Source organism: Solenopsis invicta, chromosome 10 (genome assembly GCF_016802725.1).
Source record: "Solenopsis invicta isolate M01_SB chromosome 10, UNIL_Sinv_3.0, whole genome shotgun sequence".
NCBI classification, from domain to species: domain Eukaryota; kingdom Metazoa; phylum Arthropoda; class Insecta; order Hymenoptera; family Formicidae; genus Solenopsis; species Solenopsis invicta.
Window position 1 is genome coordinate 17,108,149 of NC_052673.1, and position 19,470 is coordinate 17,127,618.

The window sequence follows — 19,470 nt, forward strand, 5'->3', positions numbered from 1 at the left end:
AATCACTATAATTCAGTAATTTATTACTAAACGCGAGGAATCGAAAAAATGGGCAAGGTTCTTTCATCTTTTCTACTTTTCGATTATGACTACTATAATAGCTGGGTACAAAGAAGACTAATGAAACAGAGATAATTGGCAGAAAAGAATTTTCGCGAAAGTAAAGACCAAACTTTTTACTAAAACTTTCAAGTGCAACGTCTCGAGGGTGTTGTCACGTAGCTCGTCGAAGAAAATTCCAGAAGTTTTTAAATACTCGGAAAATATTTAATGACTTATGCAGAATTTACATGATAATTAAGTAAGACGTACAAACATTGAACTGCGTATAAGCACGATTTCTAGATATCGTCATCATAGCATCAATAATAGAGAGAGTAATCATGGTTTATTTTATGTAGAGTTTTAAAAAGTTTAAAACTATTGTGTAAAACTATTGCGCGGAACGGTCTTAGTCGTTCAGCACTACTTGTAAGAAATTCAAAGTTCAGCTTTAAGGATTTTATCGATAAAAATTGGATGTAAATGTAAAATGTAAACTGCGACAAAATTTACAAGGTTAATTTACATATCTTTTTATTATTAAAATTTTTATTTGTTGAAAATATATTTAACATATCTCTCTCTCTTTCTCTTTCTCTCTCTCTCTCTCCCTTTCTTTTTCTGTTTTAGCGCGACTAAAAAGTTTTTCATCTCTAAAACCAATTTGTTCCATCCCGGATATGGATCTGTGAATTGATCGTTCGGACTATTCGTGCGAACAGTAAAGGGGCACGCGTGAAATGAATAATGCTTTAAAGTGTATTTCCATCTTTACGATATGCGCACGGAACACACATACATATATGTGGGAAACGTCGCGGATAATATCGCTCACGAGAGTGAGCGAGTATAAACGAGAAATTCTCTCTTCCCTTTCCCTTGGAAAATATCTTATGAGACGTCTCGCGGCAAAAATGCACTTTTCACGCCTCGATATCGTCGTCGTTGTTGCCGTCGTCATCCTCCTCCTCCTCACACAGCAGTAATCGTTGCCGGCGTGATGATGCTTTATTCATTATTGTGCCGCTGCAGGCGCTAGTGCGTAAGAATTCGATATCCGGAGATTCACTCGAGAGGGGAAGAAGCAGGGAATCCCGACAGTGATAGAAATCGTTTCGCTGATACCGTTTCGCGGTGCGAATAGCGGTGAGTTATTTGCAGGAAGCCATTCGAGCGGAGAATAAAGGGTGAGAGGGTTAGACGCAGAGAGTGGCGGAAATTACAATAGACGTATACAGGTAGAGAGAAGAGAGGGAGAGAGAGAGAGAGAGGAGGTAGATGAGGAGGAGATCGTGGATGGCTGTTCACTCATCGGTGAGGTCGAGGAGGCGGGTGGATAACCGCGGAGGCGGAAATCGTTATTAGCCTAGAAGCGGCAGGATTTGGATATCAAAGGCCGTGGCCGCGGTCGGTTTATGCGTAGTATCGGCGTCATCAGAGACAAAGAGCCGCGAACGTACCGGGATTACTGCCCGCATTTGCCTCTCGTATATAACGCTAAATGTGGCTTAAGCTGAAATTACACGATGCATGATTTCTTGTATTTTACATTAGTCGTAAGTCGATAACTCCATTGACGCTTCTAATTGTCGCAGTTACATAATGTAAAACAATCTTCGTTACAGGCACGACAGCGCGCGAGCTAATTATTCAAGAAATCATGCATTGTGTGATTCCAGCTTTTCTGGAATCCTCGACATTCGTTCTTGTAAGCGCGATTAATATTAAATGTATAGAAGCAGCGGGGATCAACGCGCATAAGCAGATGCATATTCTTTGGAGATTTTCAAGATATATTACATACTTAAGATAGGAATTTTTCTTCCATCTTTTCTTTACACTTTGCATCAACTATGATTTTCTACAATTAAAAATCGAGAACAGGCCACCAACAATGGTCATAGCGCGGATCTTAGTGCTGAAATAATATATCATGCGTGATCATTTTCCCCATTTCTGCATTCTTTATTCCAGCCTTGATTTCAGACTGGAATATCGTGCCAATATATATCCCGACGCTTCTCATAAAGACGCTGCTCGAATTGCTTCGCGTGTCGAGAAACGAGCGTGTCTTCCTGATCGGGGTAGATGGGAATCTAAAAGCCGATATTGCTTCGATATGAAGTTGTATCGATATTACAGCTCGCATAACGGTAGGTCATTACAAAAATCTATTGAAAGAATGAGGCTAACGAAGAAATAATGGAAAGTTGAAAGAGGAGGAGGTAAACGCTTGGAATAACTGAATGGCACGCGACGATATTCTTCATTAATATGAATGATCATTACTTTAGTAAATGATTTTTTTAATGTGTTTTCTCTCTCTCTCTCTCTCTCTCTCTCTCTCTCCTATATTCCAAGAAAGTTAAAAGCAATTAGAGAGGGGGTGGCAGATTAATTTGGCAAAGGTTGCTGGATTCAGCGTCGGTTTGAAGAACCCCATACCACAAGTACTGTTTGTAATGAATTCGAGTCGGTTTTACCATCGAGACAATAAAAATATAAATGTTGCAGCATTGTCAAGGATAGAGAGACAGGAAACTGACGAGAAGCAGGTTCACCGGAAATTATAGTCGGACAAAAATTCACGGCGTCGTTGTTTGGTCGACGGAGCACTGCTTGTTCGCGACGACGACGACGTATCCCGTTATCGATGTGTATTGGCTTTCGTTTTCTCCGCATTTCCGTCCATTCTAAGGATTGAAAAGATATTCCTCGATCAACTCGGTTGATACGTACACAGAGGTACGTATCTTCTGTATGAGTGACGATAGAAGAGGAACATGAGCAAAATTGCGCAAGTGGCTGAAAAAGGCGAGGAAGAACGAAGTAAGATTCTATACGGTTACAAATGGTCTGAGAGACAAGTGAACAATTCGATAAATCGTCAGGGATAAAATATATTTCAATCGAATAAAATTTAATTATCCGCTTGACATGATTTATCGAAGTTTATCGGAAGCTTTTTTCATCAGTTCGTTTCATTAATTAAAAATTACTCTCCTCTAAGAGTTTTTAATTTATCGTTAATCATCTCGAAAGGGAAATACGTGCAATACAGTTGTTCCTTTGATAATTATAGTTCTTATGGAAAAATTAAAAAAAAATTGAAATGCAACGTGACGTCACATTAACGTGACAAATCTATAATTTTGGCATATCAAGGGTTGCTCGCGAAGTTTGACGCAAGCGTATGTAGCTACCTGTGAAATTGTTGAAAACCTATATTCTGTTGTCTATGACTATTTGCTCGCATGCATATCTTCCCATTTTCTGAAGCCCTGCGTGCTGCGTCAATATCCATGGCTGTCTATTTCCGACATATTCTTTAGTAAAGAGCAGAGTTTGATATTTATGACATTCTTTTATAGCTTTGCGACTATATTCAGACATTTTCTCCTTTTTTTATTTTCAGCAATAATTTTATATGATTCTTTTGTGTGTATGCGTGTGTGTATGTGTTAATGTCGTGAATCCTTAATGCAATGTCTCTTAACAAGCTCACGGGTTTATTGAATACCAGAAAGGAAGAAAGCGCGAGAGAAATGCGTTCTGTTGAAGGACGATTTATGTCGCTGTTCAACGAAGAGAAAAATAATGAGGAGACAGAGCGAATGTTGTCGCAACGGGCTACATTCTGTAATACAGTTAAGAAAAAGCGTGCTTTTTGCGAGCGTCTAAGAGTTTTCTTTTCGTTTACTTTTCGTAGCTTGCGTATCAGGAGAACCGATGCAACCGCGAGGAAGGACAATGAACTTTTGCTGAATCGTGCTCGGATACGAAGTGAAACGAGACTCCGACAATGCATTTTATTTTTCCTTTCTTATTCGATAACGCATCGATACCTCGAGTGGCGTGGATAAATTGAATTACGCGAGACTCTCGACAATAGAATTAGTCGGCCAGAACGGAAAATATCCGCAATTTACTTTTATGAAGCTTTACCTAAGTTACGCGTCATATGGCGTGGCAATAACCGTTGGTGTCTGGAATTTCCAAATCGCTCCGCGGAATAAGCCACGTCTGAAAGCAGTTAGGGGAAGACGGTACGGCCACACCGACATCGATGATAAGGAATGCAAACTTTTTGGGTTATCGCAATTAAACAGATCATAAATAACTTTAGCTCAAGATTATTTGATCATATAGAGCGAATGCTCGAAAATTTAATTCTTTCGCTCATATATTCTTAATAAATAACCGCGCATCTCTCTTGGGAGAGATGAAAAAGTTAATTATAACGAATATAAAGTTATCGCGCCGTTGTTGATTGGCGGTGGTAACTTGAGTTATTTTCACGCTCGCATATCTCTATAATTCCACCATCGCGCATTCGCGCATTTATTTTTTTCCCTCCCCGTAATATCATACATATTTCATGGTTCTGCCGGATATTCAACCGCGCGCGGCATTGTTTACGGAAAAAATCGGCGGGCATAAATTCGAAAACAGCCGTGGACCGTGCCGTTTGCGGGGTTACATCTGGTACGCGCGGAGAAAATCCCGATCGTTTTACAAGCTCGTTCGCAGCGTGTCGCCGTATTCTCCTCGCTCGGTGATCGCCGCCATCGCTGCGCCGCGCGACGCCGGCTTCAGAATAAAACTACAATTCTCCACCGAGCTCGCCATTTCGACGGGTCGAACAAAGCGGTTGAGCAAAAAGGGATAGCAGCGCGGGAGTAGAAAAAAAATCGTGCACCCCGCGCGCGATCGTAGCCGCAGGCGTTTGCAAGTTTTCAACGACATCCGGCCAGGGCATTTAATTCACTTTAATCCCTTGCCGCCACGACCCGCGATCGGGCGCGTAAATCGTTCCGAAGTCGACGAAAGTGCCGGAAAACGTTTTGGGCTAAGTTCCCCGAGACCTTCATTGTTTTCTCTGGAGAGCAACATTGTTTCCTCGTGAACAATCTTCAATACGCGGCTCGCTGCGTACTGATCTCTGGCGTACTGAAAAACTCCGTTCTCGCGGCGAGCGATCGAAGGGAAGGGAAGGAAGGAAGGATCGGAAAGCCATAATTCTTTGTTCAACAAAGGAGGAATTCACGGCGCCATGAAATTCTGACGGACGTACAAGATGCGATTTTCGATAAATTAAAAATGCTCGGAGCTCTCGGTAATCTATCCCGTCATTTATTTTTTAAATCTTTTTCTACTCGTCCCTTTGAGATCGGAGTTCATTATCTTCATATCGCGAACTTATTTGGCCCGACCCATCTACGTCCGAGAGACATTGCAGAAATTGAAATCTAATAATACGCCATTCCGACAGCGCACGTCGAATCGATCTTGACACGGACCATTTTAAGATGAAACCATCCGCTGCATGCCATGCCATCGTCGTAAGAGAACACCGGCGCTGTTACAATTGCGTTATTTCGATATACGGACTCTGCTTGCAATACGGAAGGTGTACACGGGTTTTCCCGCTCTCTTTCAAACGATTTCGCATCTATTCTCGCTACATTTATGATTCTTTTGTCATCGTTTTTCTTCTCGGCGAACAACGAGAGAAATTATTCTCTCCATTCGAGCTCTGCCTCACTCTTGTCAGGCAAAAGTACAGTTCGCCCACGTCATGTACGTTAATTGTACCTATGATACTTTTTTACAAATTTTTCGCTCATATAATTACTTTTATAAAACGCGGTCTTTTTTTCAATTTTCTGTTTAATGAATAAATGGACGGTACATACCGCGACCTCGGAATAATGCTCGGTAGCAACGCGCGCAATACGAGAGAAATAAATTGAAATGTCTGTCGTCAACCACGCCGCTTGTGTGGCTTCATTGACGCAGAAAAGAGGAAATGAAATTTCAGAATAGACATCACGCAACGTAAGGCTTTCTTGTTCTTTAAAAATATCACCATTCGTTTATTGACTTTGTTACATATTTCTCTTTGGCGCAGTGAAGCACTCTTCTCGTGCTTTAATCTTGTGCTAATTTCCTTTTCAATCGGCTTTGTAATTTTGTTTTATATATGTAAGAAGTCAATTTTATATATAAAATCGGTTCAAAGAATCTCTGTATTTATTGCGACCAGTATTCTAGCTATGTTTGCAACGAAATATTCATTTTGAATTTTACTTAAAAAAGATGGTGCGCACGTATGTTTTTGATATTTTTGTTTACGCAGAAAACACAATTGAAATCTGATAACTGCCAATTCTTTGCTTTAGATTTTACAATACGCTCTTGATCGATAAAAAACACTGTTTTTTGCATTTTATTTTCTGCTGTCGCGCAAGAGAGACCGAGTCGTGCGCAAATTTCTCACACATTGGATATTCCTTAAATTGAAATTTTTACGGTTTTGACTAAACTTGTCTGGTAAAAAGCATCGCGAAGATTGCATCATGTTTACGAATGGTCGCAATCGTTCGTAAACGCAACGCAAATGTATGTTTTTTATTTTATATATTGCATATAATATAATTATACAATTATATCATGTAACACAATTTTATATTTTTTATCATTTCTTATTATAACGCCGCAAATACTATTACTTTACTGATAGCATTGCTCGAACGAATATCGCGAGAGTTACATTTATAACGAATGACGTATAACAGAAAAATATAAAATAACATATAAAATACATATGTGAAAATGTAGTCAACAGTTATGAAAAAAACATTAAAGTCGCCTTTCTCGACATTACCGGAAGTCTGGAGGGTTCCCCATTACATTTTCTTTTTGCTCTTTACTGCACGCGGAACGTTCTCGTGATTTTTCAAGCGCCATTTTCCCTTTCTCTTTATCTCAAATGTTTAACCGTCGCCTATGATTTTTATGCTCCTTGTATAAGAAATGTGGCGTGTTTACTAAAAATTTTTACTTGCCACTTCTTTTTATTTTCCATTTCTCTCTCACACAGTTTTCCTTACTTAAATATTTTATCTTGTATGCGCGAGAAACTCTGAAGTCTGACGTCCCGTTAAATATCCGATCCGCCTAACATCCGGCGCGAGAAAGAAAAAACGAAACGAGGAAAGCTCTGTGTATAAAGACAGTGTTCCTTATAGCGGAGGTTTTAATAAATAAATGTTGATTTTCACGACGATCGTAATCTTAAAAATACTGGCAAAAAATACTTACGATTGATGGAACGCGAATGAAACTATCGGGATGAATTTATTCAGCAAGAACGATATAATAAATACCACTTTCTTTTCCGTTGGAAGATGTGAGAAAAATCGTAATGAACGCAAACCACGGAGTAAAGGCAATTTTGCTTTTGAACCACGATCTTCATTGCCTGAAAAACGTGCAAGCGTACATTTGATATACAGTTGCGAGTAAGTAATCGCCGTTTTAGAGTTCGTCTCTTTGAAAAGAATGTCCGATGACGTTATCTCGTAAGTGAGTTCGCACCGAATCCAGCGAAAGATGCGACACGTTCTTTTTTGTCACGCCGTGTTATTTTGCTCCTGCGACCATTCGGCGATATCTGTCTTCTTTTCACCACCTTTTAAAAGTTCTTGGATTTCGCGGAACGTTCGACCTTTGGTCTCCGGTACGGTGAATATCACCATTATGAATGCCAAGAAGCATGACGCTGCGAAGAAGTAATAAACGGTGTCGGCGCCCAACCAATCGCCGATCACCTGATACAGTTTGGATACGGCGAAGCCAAGCACGCCGTCGAAGACAATGATGATGGCACCGGCAAACGCCTTCACCTCAGTGGGAAACAGTTCGCCCATCAACGCGTTTGGTAGAGTACCTAATCCGATTTGGAAAACTACCTGGAAGACGATCACATCGATCACCGGGAGAAGATTTGCTGCTGATACGTCGACACCCCTCGCATCCAGCATAAGATATATCGCAAGAATTGCCAAGGTAATGGAGGAGCCTAGCGTAGAGATGATCAGTAGCGGGCGTCTGCCCACGCCCTCGACGGTCGCGGTTGATAATCCACACGAGACGAGGGCGACCGCGAGCACGAGTATCGTAGCAACGTTGGAGTCGATGCCAATTGCTGCTTTCTTGAAGAGTACTTCAAGATACTGTATAGTGCTAAAGTTTCCACTAAGTTGCTGCGTCGCAATTAGACTAAGTATGATGCCGAGAGCACGGGCGTTGCTGGGCAACAGCATAAGCTTCAACTTAGCCATCCAGCTGCGCTTAACCGGTTCCTTTCGTGCTCCAGGTCCGGTCATTGGAGTGTTATCGCAAACATCCTCGATAAAAACGTTACGTAAGGTGTGTTCCAATTCTCTTCTTGCCTCGTCGCGATCGCGAATCCCTTTGAAGAACGCCAGAGACCTGGTGGCCTCCGCTCTGCGGCCCCTGGTCACGAGGAAGGCAGGAGTCTCGGGAAACCAGGAGAAACACGCGATGAAGATGATAGGTACTGCGAGGAGTACGGTTGTCAGAACTTGATACGATACCCACGGACCGATACTGCATGTTAGCAAGGAACCGGTGAACACGTTCACGGCGATCAGCGTGCCGAGAGCACCTCTGATTTCGACGTCAGCGACCTCCGATACGTACATCGGATTGGTAGTGTACGAGATGCCCACGCCGATACCAAGGATTATCCTAGAGACGTAGAGGGCAACGACGGTTTGGGCAAAGAAAACGATTGCCCAGCCGACGATGAAGAAACCACTGGCGAACAGAAGACACCTTTTACGACCGTATCGATCGGCGAAACTGGCACCGAGGAACGGACCGATCATCGAACCGATCACCGTCAATGACACGATCCACGAGCCCTCGTCATCGGTTATCTTTATTGGGACGTCGCCGGCGCCGGATGTGAGCCGCGAGAGCGACGTGGTGGTCCATCCGTAGACAGTGCCGACCGCCACCATGGATAGAGTAGCTGCGAAATGAAGATTGATGGAAGATTAATGGCGGTTGATTGAACAATTGATTTTCATGTCACCTCCAAGAGTGCGATATCTTATGGACTTGTGAAATATGATGCAAACCTGATATGCACGCTAGCCATTGCCTCCATTGTGTCCGCTTCACCGTTTGTTCCTCGTGATGTTTGTCTTGGGAAGGCGAGACTTGTGTCACGATCTCCACCTTTGATTCCGAGCCGATCTGCAAAAGTGATATTGATTTTTAGAGGAAAGATCTCTTTATTGTTATGCGACGATATAGATACGAGTACAATAATTATATGAGTTGAAACGATATGAATATTTTAGCTTTATTTGTTCTGCTCATTGAAAATTAATTTTGCAATTATTTTAAATCCTCTCTCTCTCTCTCTCTCTCTCATCTCTTGACAATATAATTATAATGTTATTGCACTCAAAAAGAAATGTTTAATTTTTAAATATTAAAATATTTTATTTCTGTCTCCATTTTTTAAATACTTAAAATTGTTTTAGCTGTAAACGTTTACATTTAAAAATATTAAAACGTTTAAAGTTGAAATCTCTAACAGCTTTAAACGTTAACAGTGTTTCAAAATGTAAACGCCGTTTAAAACTCAAACAGTTTTAAATATTTAAAAAAACGGAGACAGAAATAAAACGTTTTAATATCTTAAAAGTAAACACATCCTTTTTAAGTGCGATTAAAAATTAATGGCTACTTTTTTATCACCATGGTTTCTGCGAATGTTTGAATATCATTACCAATTCAAAGTAGGCAGCACGCCTGATATTTGTGCGTGCATCTCCTTGCGCGTGACGGAATGCAGAAGTCTTTTCCAAAGTGCGAAGCAACAGGTGATAGTGATTAATGTGGCATGTAAGAAATCAAATAAAACACATTCTTCTCTTGAAGAACCAGGAAATTCCGCGACTCAGTGATTTACTATATCGACATGCGAAAGATTTATCTTGGAATTCGCTAATAATATAGAGGGTTAGCTTAGAGAATGGATTTCAAGTTACCAATGGGAAACCTAATGCATCAAGGGAATATTCGCCAAACGCGGTTTCGTGTAATCGACGTTTGTCGTACTCCGATCGAACGTGGCGCCAACATAAGGCTTATGATCAATTGCACATGCGCACTACCAATTTCCAAGAACGATACATCGCTGCTCATGATCGCGTGTTTGCCCACGACATAACCTAGCTGGATCTCATCAGCAGCAACTACATCGTCAACTTATCGCGATGGCTCGGCGCACGCGAGAACGTTGACTCCGATAAGCGTGCTAGCAACGGTGAATGTATCTTGGCCTCGCCTCGTGATACTCACCAACGTGTTCGCGCACCTTTTTACGACTTTTTGGAGCCATCGCGCGTACCTACTCGCAAAATGTCTGAAAGTGAAATTGTACGGAACACCCATGTTCTCGCCTACGAGCCGACGCTCGGATGCTGTCGATTTCTCGCGCCGAGTTTATTTTCAGGAGGATATGCCACGAACGCGACGCATGGTTGAGCAACAAAACAGAGCACGCGAGACGCAAGGTATTACGTCACATACACTAGTAGCGGGTCAATGCCCCATCGTATCTTTCAATGTTGAAATATTCCTCATTAAGTCCCGAGCATCGTCAAACGCGGTGTATGATCGATCAGTTCGATTATATTTGAGAGATTCTTTTTACTTTGTGGGATTCAATAGGATATTCGCATGGCACTCGAATTTTCTGGTTTATTATAAATTCTCTCTCTCTCTCTCTCTCTGTTTCTCGTTTGAAACGCGATGCCTTTCAGTGAATTGTTTCTACAGTTGTAACAAGTTTAGTTTACTACGAGCTATTTTATAAAGAACGTATTTCGCAAGATGCATATTAAGAAATTACAGGAATCTTGTGCGTTCCGTTCATATTTTCCTATTTCGTTGAAACGAACCGTAATCTTTGCATCGCATGGCATGCTTACAATTCTGACGTCAGTTTTATTCGTGGATTGCGATTCCTTCCGACAAGTCGAAAAAAAGGAAAATTCCGATGAAATTTACTCGTAGACATTGGATAACACTCGCATCGCAAAGCAGCACGTGCGCCCGCGCACACGCCCGTGTAAGCGCGCGTGTACGTTTCCATGAAAGTGAGAAGCGACTTTTCGCCACGTGCGTGCGTGCGTGCGTATATCGCTATGTACGTATAACCTTAACTGAAAATGGATTTCTACCTGGCCGTGAAACATTCGAGAGGGAGATAAGAGTAACGCAAGCCTCAACGAAAACAGGATGAGATCGATACTCACCAGCGAATCCGTCACTCCTGACATGTCTTTAAAACGCAAGAACGATCTAATTATAAAAATAACGTGTCGTGTGATCAGCCGTTCTCCTCGTGTAGATGATCACTTTCACGATTTCGTTGATATTTCGATCGCTTTCGCGGAACCGGATACGACCGAAGATGCGCACGCGTCGCTCGGCGTTTGCCTTCGCGTCCACATACATACATGATGATTGCTCTTCTTTCCCTTGTATCTCATTTTTTTTCTTCTTTTTTTTTCTGTTTACGTCACTCTCTCCCGACGTTCCGTGTTCACGATTTCCCCTTCTATCAACCGCGATATTTATAATCATCGAGACGATAGAGGTCACTGGTTGACGGTTTCTCCAATAGTATTCCGACGAAGAAATCAATGTGCAAAAAGTAATCAATGATTTTTTGCATTTGTTAGAAATATTGTACAGAAATTGAACGACAATATGCACTGATTATCGTATTTATCGCAAATTATTATAACTGAAATTAATTAACTGATGTTAATTAAATGATGTTCATGATTATTAAAAATAATTGAGAAGGAAATTAAGATATGCGATGAAAATAATACCTAATATTATTAAAATCGAATTATATTAAATTATCCAATTATAACTGTTAGTACGATAAAATATTCGAAATTTAAGATTTCATCAATTTAATATACGTAAGTGTAATGTAGTCGTGCCTGGAATTACAACTACTGTAATATAATAATATATGTTAATTAATTATCTAAATATTGTGTTACACGGTGGTGAGTGGCAAATTCGCGTCTGTTTACGCGACAACGAGAGAAATCGGAGCGGCGGTGTACTGCAGCTGCGACACTCAAACGGAACTGTGTCACTTACATCCGTGGTTGTAGCCATGTGAGACGAGAATGGAACGGCTGTCCTATTTCTTCTGGCGATTCCGAAGCTTCAGCCTTCGACACGAATCCAACAAGTAGTTTCCTCTCGAGCTTTATCAAATACTCTTAGTTTCAGATCATTCGATACTTTCAGTTGGAAATAATTCGGTCGGAACACACCCGGTAGAATGTGATCGGCGGTATTACTCCCTCTTGGCTGGTGCTCACTGAGTTTCCAAACGCTCGTAGCTCAAAGTACGGCTTATGTGAATATTTAATTATAGAATGTCTCTTTTTCCTATTTTTCTCATTCAAATTAGTTTATATGTTTGCAAGTAGAAACGCGGCAATAATATTACTTCACTATTTTCCACAAGAGCAGTCTGTGAATTTATTTTATAAATATAAAATTCTGAAGCTTATTCTGAAGAAATATTACCGATGGAAGGATTATCTGTGTGTGCTCACCACGATTGCACGGAATATTTCACTTCAACCACAGTCCGAAATAATTTGTTTATTTTTCATTATCTTGTGGGATTTTTCCTTTCGGCTTCTATTCTCATATCTGCTTTACAGCATACACGAAGCTCACTATCAAGTGATTAATTGCCAACCGTATCAGTCGACTTCAGCAGCTATTCTCTCAGTACTTCCGTCGCCCGTGACTCGCAAGTCAAACACTGGTAACTTCTGAAAACGGAACCGCGTCGAACCCAGTCAGCTGCGTCTTATCGATGCAGTCCAATCAGTCTAGATTTAATATATCCGTGACTTCACAATCAGCTTCGAGCCGCAGGATGGACCACCGTCCTCGCGTCCGATTGGCTTTAATCCGACTGTCGTTAATTGTAAGCTGGTACACTAAATACCACCACGTCGAGAAATGATGACTAAAGATCTGTGAGTCTTTGTGACACGCGTCTTCTTTCACTGACTGGTAACAAGCAACAGGCGGTCGTTCGACGTTCTTACATGGTGATGCGATTTCATGGTTCATGCACGAAAAGAAGACGCATCCTAGTGCCTCCTTTGTTTTCTTATCTTCTTCACATTCTTTATTTTCTTGGTAGCGGAGTGATATTTTCGACCGTATAAATATTCACAAAGATTTGTCGTGGCTTATCTCACGTCGCGCGTCTGCGATGTGTATGTGCATTCTCAAACAAACCGTGACGATATATAGTTGTTAATTGTTGCCAGCGAGAAAATGTCAAACATCGAGTTGAACCGTTCAATCGGTCCCCACGAACGACTCGATTTATCCAAGTTCTGTCCGCCATCGTCGAAACCCATTAACGTCGAGTAGAGGGAAGAGAGAAACACGGGAAATGTTGTCTTCGTTATTTTATTTTTTAGATAGGCGAAGGATGGCCCGAAGGGTTACGCTTTTACGTCAACCCTTTCATTCTACTAACGAAAAAGGGAATCGATCGGCCGGGGTCTTAATCGTGCGCTTTTGGCGATTCAATAACGGGAACAACAAGCACACGATGCGTCAAAGGGATTTATTGCGTTTCGGAGTTAAGCTGATTGCGTTTCAGAGTGGATAGTTCCAGCTCTCTTGGAATACGCGCGATCTGGGATAATCTGACGTTTCAAAGCTGTGGCTTTGCAGAAGTTTCTAGTGATTCAGAAAATTTATTCCAGCGTGACACATTAGTAAACTGATCTTTGATTGCTGCCGCAATCAGAAGGTGAACTGGCATACATTTTTAGCTACGAGAGACGCAAACGTTCGTTAATGACGCTGTCACGTGGGTATCACGAAGATCCCATTGTACACCGCTGTATCCATATTTAACATTTTAAAGGCAAATTTACTTCGAGACTTTGCTCTCAGAAGTTCGTACGTTTGATGATGACGTGACATTCATTGTCACTTACTTGAACAGTTTGAATATTAAATTAATCAGGTTACTTTTTGCAACAAAGGAATGTACTAATAGAGATTCTAATTGATGCATGGCAGCCGTTTACTCCGCCTTCTAATTGCTAAGATCCACTGTCATTCGATATGTGTGTCAACTTAATTAATCATAAGAGTGCTGACGGATCAGCTTGATATATTATTAACTGGTAGTGAACGTCACATTGTGCTCGTTCCATGATTAATTTCTATGCAAGCTTCGGTTTCAATTGGCAAATACAAGAGTAATTTCAATGCGATAGAAATTTATATTTGTAAACGGAGTACATTTTGAATGGTCCAAACGTTTTAATAGAATATCGCGTCAATTTAAACTGAAATTTGTAATGATTAAATAACAACAATTAAATAAGATTGTTAAGACACAAATGTTATGTATCCATATTTACGTTTTCACTAATTTTTGAAAAATACAAGTGTAATTCAAATGCAATAGAAATTTGTATTTGTAAGCGGAATTATATTGAATTGTTTAAACGTTTTAACAAAATATCGCGATTCAAACTGTAATTTACGTGGTGTTATATAATTTGAAATTATTAAAGTTATTCAATATATTTTGTCATTAACTATTTCATGTGTGATATCGTTAGCGAGATTATTATCATCATGTTGCGTTTCATGCTTATTGTATCGCGAAGCAAATGTCGTTTTATATTACTCGCATAAAACCGTCATCGTGAATGTATAATTAATTTATGAATGTTATCTTCCTAATTACCGAAAATCGCTTTTCACCTTGCCACTAACTTCTCCGAGATAGAACTTCTCGACGATTTAAAGCGATTTTGCCACCGTTGTGAATGAGATAAGAATATCTTGATAATGACAGTGTTTCGTAAAAATTTCACAACCGATTTATAAATAAAATAACCTGTTTTTTTTTTATAACTTTGCCTTTTAACGAGATGTGCAATAACAGGCTGGATTCACCCTAGATTTTGGATTTTGATCATCTATCGAAAATAAATCCGGGCTAAAATTGTTTCTAGAGCAGCATTTATGAAAGTACTTTTTTTTTTAGTTTTTTACATTATTGCTATCTTACATTGATTCCCCGATTTATTTCCCTCATTATCCCGGAGTGACGAGTAATCTTACTTTAACATAGTAATGTTATATTCGCTTATAAGTCTTGAGAAAGATAAAAAGGGAAATTTGTACTGAATAAATTTCTACTCTCTCGAATAAAGTAATGGCAAGTCTCTTACCAACTCAGTGCATTTCGCGACAAATTGCTTCAGTCTCTTGTAATCACGCAAATCGTCATTATCTTAACTATTTCTATTCAACAACTGGTTGCTACGTCGGTTACGCGGAGCGAAGATTTTTGATCTCGACAAATGTAACGCGGTGCGATTCACGCGGCGGAGAATCGTGAGAGCTCAAGCTGCTTGAGCGCAGCTCAGCTTGGCTCCGCGCCGCGCCGTTACGTCGTGAGCGTAAAGTTAATTAAAGTAATCCTCAGTTAATCGGCGTCGTCCCAGAGCCTGGAGTCCGCCCGCTCGCGCGCTCATTATGTCGCCTTTATAAACGCGAATGTGTGCGGGGACGCCTGCCGCTTGGGGTGATTAAAATTTAAAGTGGCGCGCACGCCATTTGCTCGGCGAAACGAGCCTGGTGAAAATATCGACCTGCCTGTTTTGACTTTTCCCTGCGCTTCGAGCCAAAGAACGCGCGTCTATTTGTCCGCTCGTTAACGTTACATCTGGCTTCGTTACTCCATAGTAGATATTTAACAAAGCGTAACGCGGTAACATTTTCGGGAGATAACGAAATTAAAACTAAATTCTTTTACATCTCTATGATTTATTTAAAAGGTTTATAACGAAATCAAAAGTTCTCGATTTTCCATGACCAAACAGTTTTGATTTGATTGTAACAATAGTTCGCGACAAAAAAAAAAGGAAAGATTTAGATTTTGCGAGCAGATTATTCGTTCGAAATACGTTAAATCTCTGCGTAACTTATCGAAATATTATTTTTATTCATTTTATCCACGGTTTACGCGTTTTGTATATTCTTCTATATATTGTCCTGCGTATCGAGTGTATAAAGCACTGTGTTGAGATACAGGATGACACCCAAAGCTTGTATAACGAATTCGATGAAATATTGACGTTTCAATCCCTCCTTTAATCTTTTTTTTTCCTATCTCAGTTCCACTTATAAATCCATTTATCCATCCGGAGCAGCCAGACATCCATTAAATCTCTTTTTTCCGTATCAAAGGATAGAGGATATTAGGAGAGAAGAAAAGGATACGTTCATTAGGCTTTTTACGTGACAGTTGACAGATTTTTGCGACAAGATTTTATCGGGATTGGAAAAAAATAAGTACCGGAGGAAGATTCTTGTAGGAAGATTTACGGTTCCCTTTGCAAATGTACAGAAGCAGATTTGATTAAATTCACATTGGTATGAATTTTGCCCAAGTCGGGTTTCAGGTGAGTCACGTTCGATTTTGCGGCACTGTACCGCCATAACGAGTCCGCTACACGTCGTATTATGCGGAATAAATCAGCGCCGATGCGGGATTATATAAGACATTAATCTTTTCGAGACGCGCGATTTTTCACCCTCTTATTGATCTCCCGACAAGAGCAATGACTTTCGACGTTTCACGGGCCTGTAGACGGCTACATGTTCGCAATGAAAAATTCATGAGGCGCTATGTAACGCGTATGTAACACGCTTGCCGTTACATAAGACACGGTCCGCGGTAATCCTTGATTCGTATCGACATTGTGTCACGCGATTCATAATTGTTGCGCTCGCTCATAGTATTAAATTATTTATGGATACTCCGTCGTGCACGGTGTCGTAAAATTACGAATTCCTTGTTTAAAAAACAGAATTCACTTAGAATAATGAATATTTTGGTGGTATCATCTGCTGTTTCATAGCCGCATAACGAAGCCACTGTTACAGTTTTATCACAAGATATTTTGAGGGTGTGAAAGTCAAATGAGAGAGTTTGTTCTCGCGTAGGAGACTCGGCGTATATTCTTCATGATGTACGCTCTTGTAAATTTTCGGGAACTGCTCGGCGAGGGTTAATAAGTGCCAAGCCCTTCCTTACTACGTACATCCCTTTTATTAAAATTCCATATTTTTAACTGTCTCATTTTAACTACTCGCGAATGTTTGCACGTGTTATGTAACTATTCCATTATTCTATTTTTTTTTTAGCACTTTACGTAATGTGCTTTATTTAACTCATTATTTAAAGCCGCTAATTTAAAACGAATTGTGGATAAAGCTTTGTGAGAAGCCCGCTGACGCGTGAAGCTTTCATCGAGGATATTTACGTTTCTTAAAAAAAAAACTGCGGTCCGCGTTGGTTCCTCTTTAACGACACCGTATAAAGATCGATTTATTTACGAAGACGCAACGCAAATGAAAGTACAAATATTTTCTCTGTTGTACAACTCTTCAAGTGAAATATATTGCCTGTATTATTTATGTTTTATTTGGTGTTTATTGTTCTTCATAATGCGTACAGGAATCACACAGCGGATAACACGTGCATTAATCGTGAGAGAAATATTGGGACATTAGGATAATGAAGACTTAATCAGTGGAAAGTCGATTTTTGTATTTTATATAAGTAAAAAGTTTGTGAAATTTTAATTTGAAAAGCCGGTTCTTATCATCGAGCAAACTGGTTGTATCGTCATTTTAATCCTCTCAGCACTGATAATGCAATGATAGCTTATGTAATCGACTGATTTACTACGAGAATTGACAGTTATTAGACTAGACTGTTAAATGTTACGATTAAACCCGCATAAACTCGCATAGTTCGTGCTTCCTGTATAGCAGATTAAGTAGCAATCAGTAGCTATGATGCGAATTAGCGAATGAATAGGTACAAATCAATTGCAAAATACGCAACAACAAATTAGCAAACATCAGTTTAATCGATCTGTTCGTTTTAAACAGCTTATCGTTTCGCTGCTTTGAAAATAATTTTATGATGTGCTAAACATTACTCGGCATTATTCGTGACATTTTTTAAATAATCTTCGTCCGAATGACGCAAGAAGATGAAAATACGTGGTTTTGACGAAGATGAAAATACGTTCCTGCTTATCATCAATTTTTCCAATGAGCAATAACCTTGCATTAAAGATTATTTTATAATATTGTTATTTAATAATACGAATCTTTCAAAAGCTCACTGTCGTGATTGTGTAAAAAGAATAATCTGGATGATGCAAGAAGACTAATAAACCTTGCAATTTTGCTTTTGTTTATCGACAATTTTTTAAATAAATTTGTATTAAAGGTCATTTTATGATATGTTGTATAATAAAACGAATTTTCAACGACGCTTGCTTTCGTGATTTCGTGAAAAGTAATATTGGTAAATTTTTTCTGCAAAAAGTTTTCAAGTTTTCTATTACACTGGACAATATGATATGGTAGAAGCGAAAACTGCGTGTCGTGGTAATTTCCTCTTTTTCCGTATTTTTCTCTGACGAGCTCAACTAACTTTGTTTTTACGTTTTCCCCCGAGTCGCTCATAGCGACAATTATGTGGTTCTCGACGCACATGCTTATGCTTTAGACTCGGTATGGCATGGTAATTAATCAGAACTTGCAACGAGTCGCGAATGGAAGTCATGTGCATAATATAATCTAATGAGGAGCCATGTCGGAACTAAATTTTTACTTCCTCTGTATGAACATATTATATATGTACATACATACATATATATTTTTTATTTATTTAGTTATTTATTTATATATTTATATATGTGTGTATAATTATTGGGCCGATCGTCAAAGCTATTATGTTATCGATAGCATATATCAGCAAAATACAAATGAAAAGTTTTATGACGTCAGTCGATCACATGAAATGATCAAGTTACATAGGTTGATAAACATTATTATTTGAATTACATTGTAATAAATAGTCGATACGTATCGTATGCGTATGTGTCGAAAAATTATGCATAATAAAATGATGAAAATTCTTTATATAATTTATGAAAACTTATTCACGACGTGGAAATTTATTCGAGTCCTTCTCAAAATTTATTCGCGACGCGGCGTCATCATATTTTAATTATTTTCACGGCTTAATAAACTTGTAAGGACTTACCTCACGAAGAGAATGATTTCGCAATCCAAATGCACATCCATCCTCACTTGTCCTCGCTGTTGTCATGGAGGCGACAGCAACTTAGTCGCAATTTAATTGCCGTCCTTCACTTTATTCATCTAACTGAGAGAGAGTCTGGCTACGGAAGTGATGAAGAAACAGAGTGCGATGGGGTGTGCGGAGAGGGAAACGGAGTGCGGTGAACAGAAGGAAAAGAGCTTAACTTTACTTTGGAACTTTGGCGGAGCTAGGCTATCCCGCGGGAAATCAATGTCTGACGGTTCAAAGAAGAAAGTCGAAGAGGACGAGGCAGTGATCGCGTGTATGCGTGACTCGGTTTATGTAATGGTTAATTTGATAACCAACTCGTGCTG

At 39.8% G+C, this 19,470-nt stretch overlaps 1 protein-coding gene across 5 annotated transcripts; it reads right to left on the bottom strand.

The window, feature by feature from the left end:
• Window positions 1-5,886: 5,886 nt before the first annotated feature.
• On the bottom strand, window positions 5,887-19,468 carry LOC105197778 (facilitated trehalose transporter Tret1). Of its 5 annotated transcripts, none has more exons than XM_026131690.2 (3): window positions 19,097-19,468; window positions 8,994-9,111; window positions 5,887-8,884 (listed from the first exon to the last, which is right to left on the bottom strand). In XM_026131690.2, the coding sequence occupies exons 1-3, from the start codon at window positions 19,160-19,162 to the stop codon at window positions 7,458-7,460; spliced, it is 1,611 nt and encodes a 536-aa protein (XP_025987475.1). In that variant the 5' UTR covers window positions 19,163-19,468; the 3' UTR covers window positions 5,887-7,457. The 5 variants fall into 5 exon arrangements, with proteins under 5 accessions (XP_025987475.1, XP_011162621.1, XP_011162619.1 ...); XM_011164319.3 differs by lacking the exon at window positions 19,097-19,468 and adding an exon at window positions 12,055-14,285; XM_011164317.3 differs by lacking the exon at window positions 19,097-19,468 and adding an exon at window positions 11,391-12,018.
• Window positions 19,469-19,470: the final 2 nt, after the last annotated feature.

Coding starts and splice junctions, on each gene's coding strand:
- LOC105197778 (XM_011164316.3), bottom strand. CDS start 10,320: ATGGGTGTTCCGTACAATTTCACTTTCAGACATTTTGCGAGTAGGTAC. Junction 9,112..10,227: donor AAAGGTGCGCGAACACGTTG/GTGAGTATCACG, acceptor TCACTTTTGCAG/ATCGGCTCGGAATCAAAGGT. Junction 8,885..8,993: donor ATGGCTAGCGTGCATATCAG/GTTTGCATCATA, acceptor TTCATTTCGCAG/CTACTCTATCCATGGTGGCG.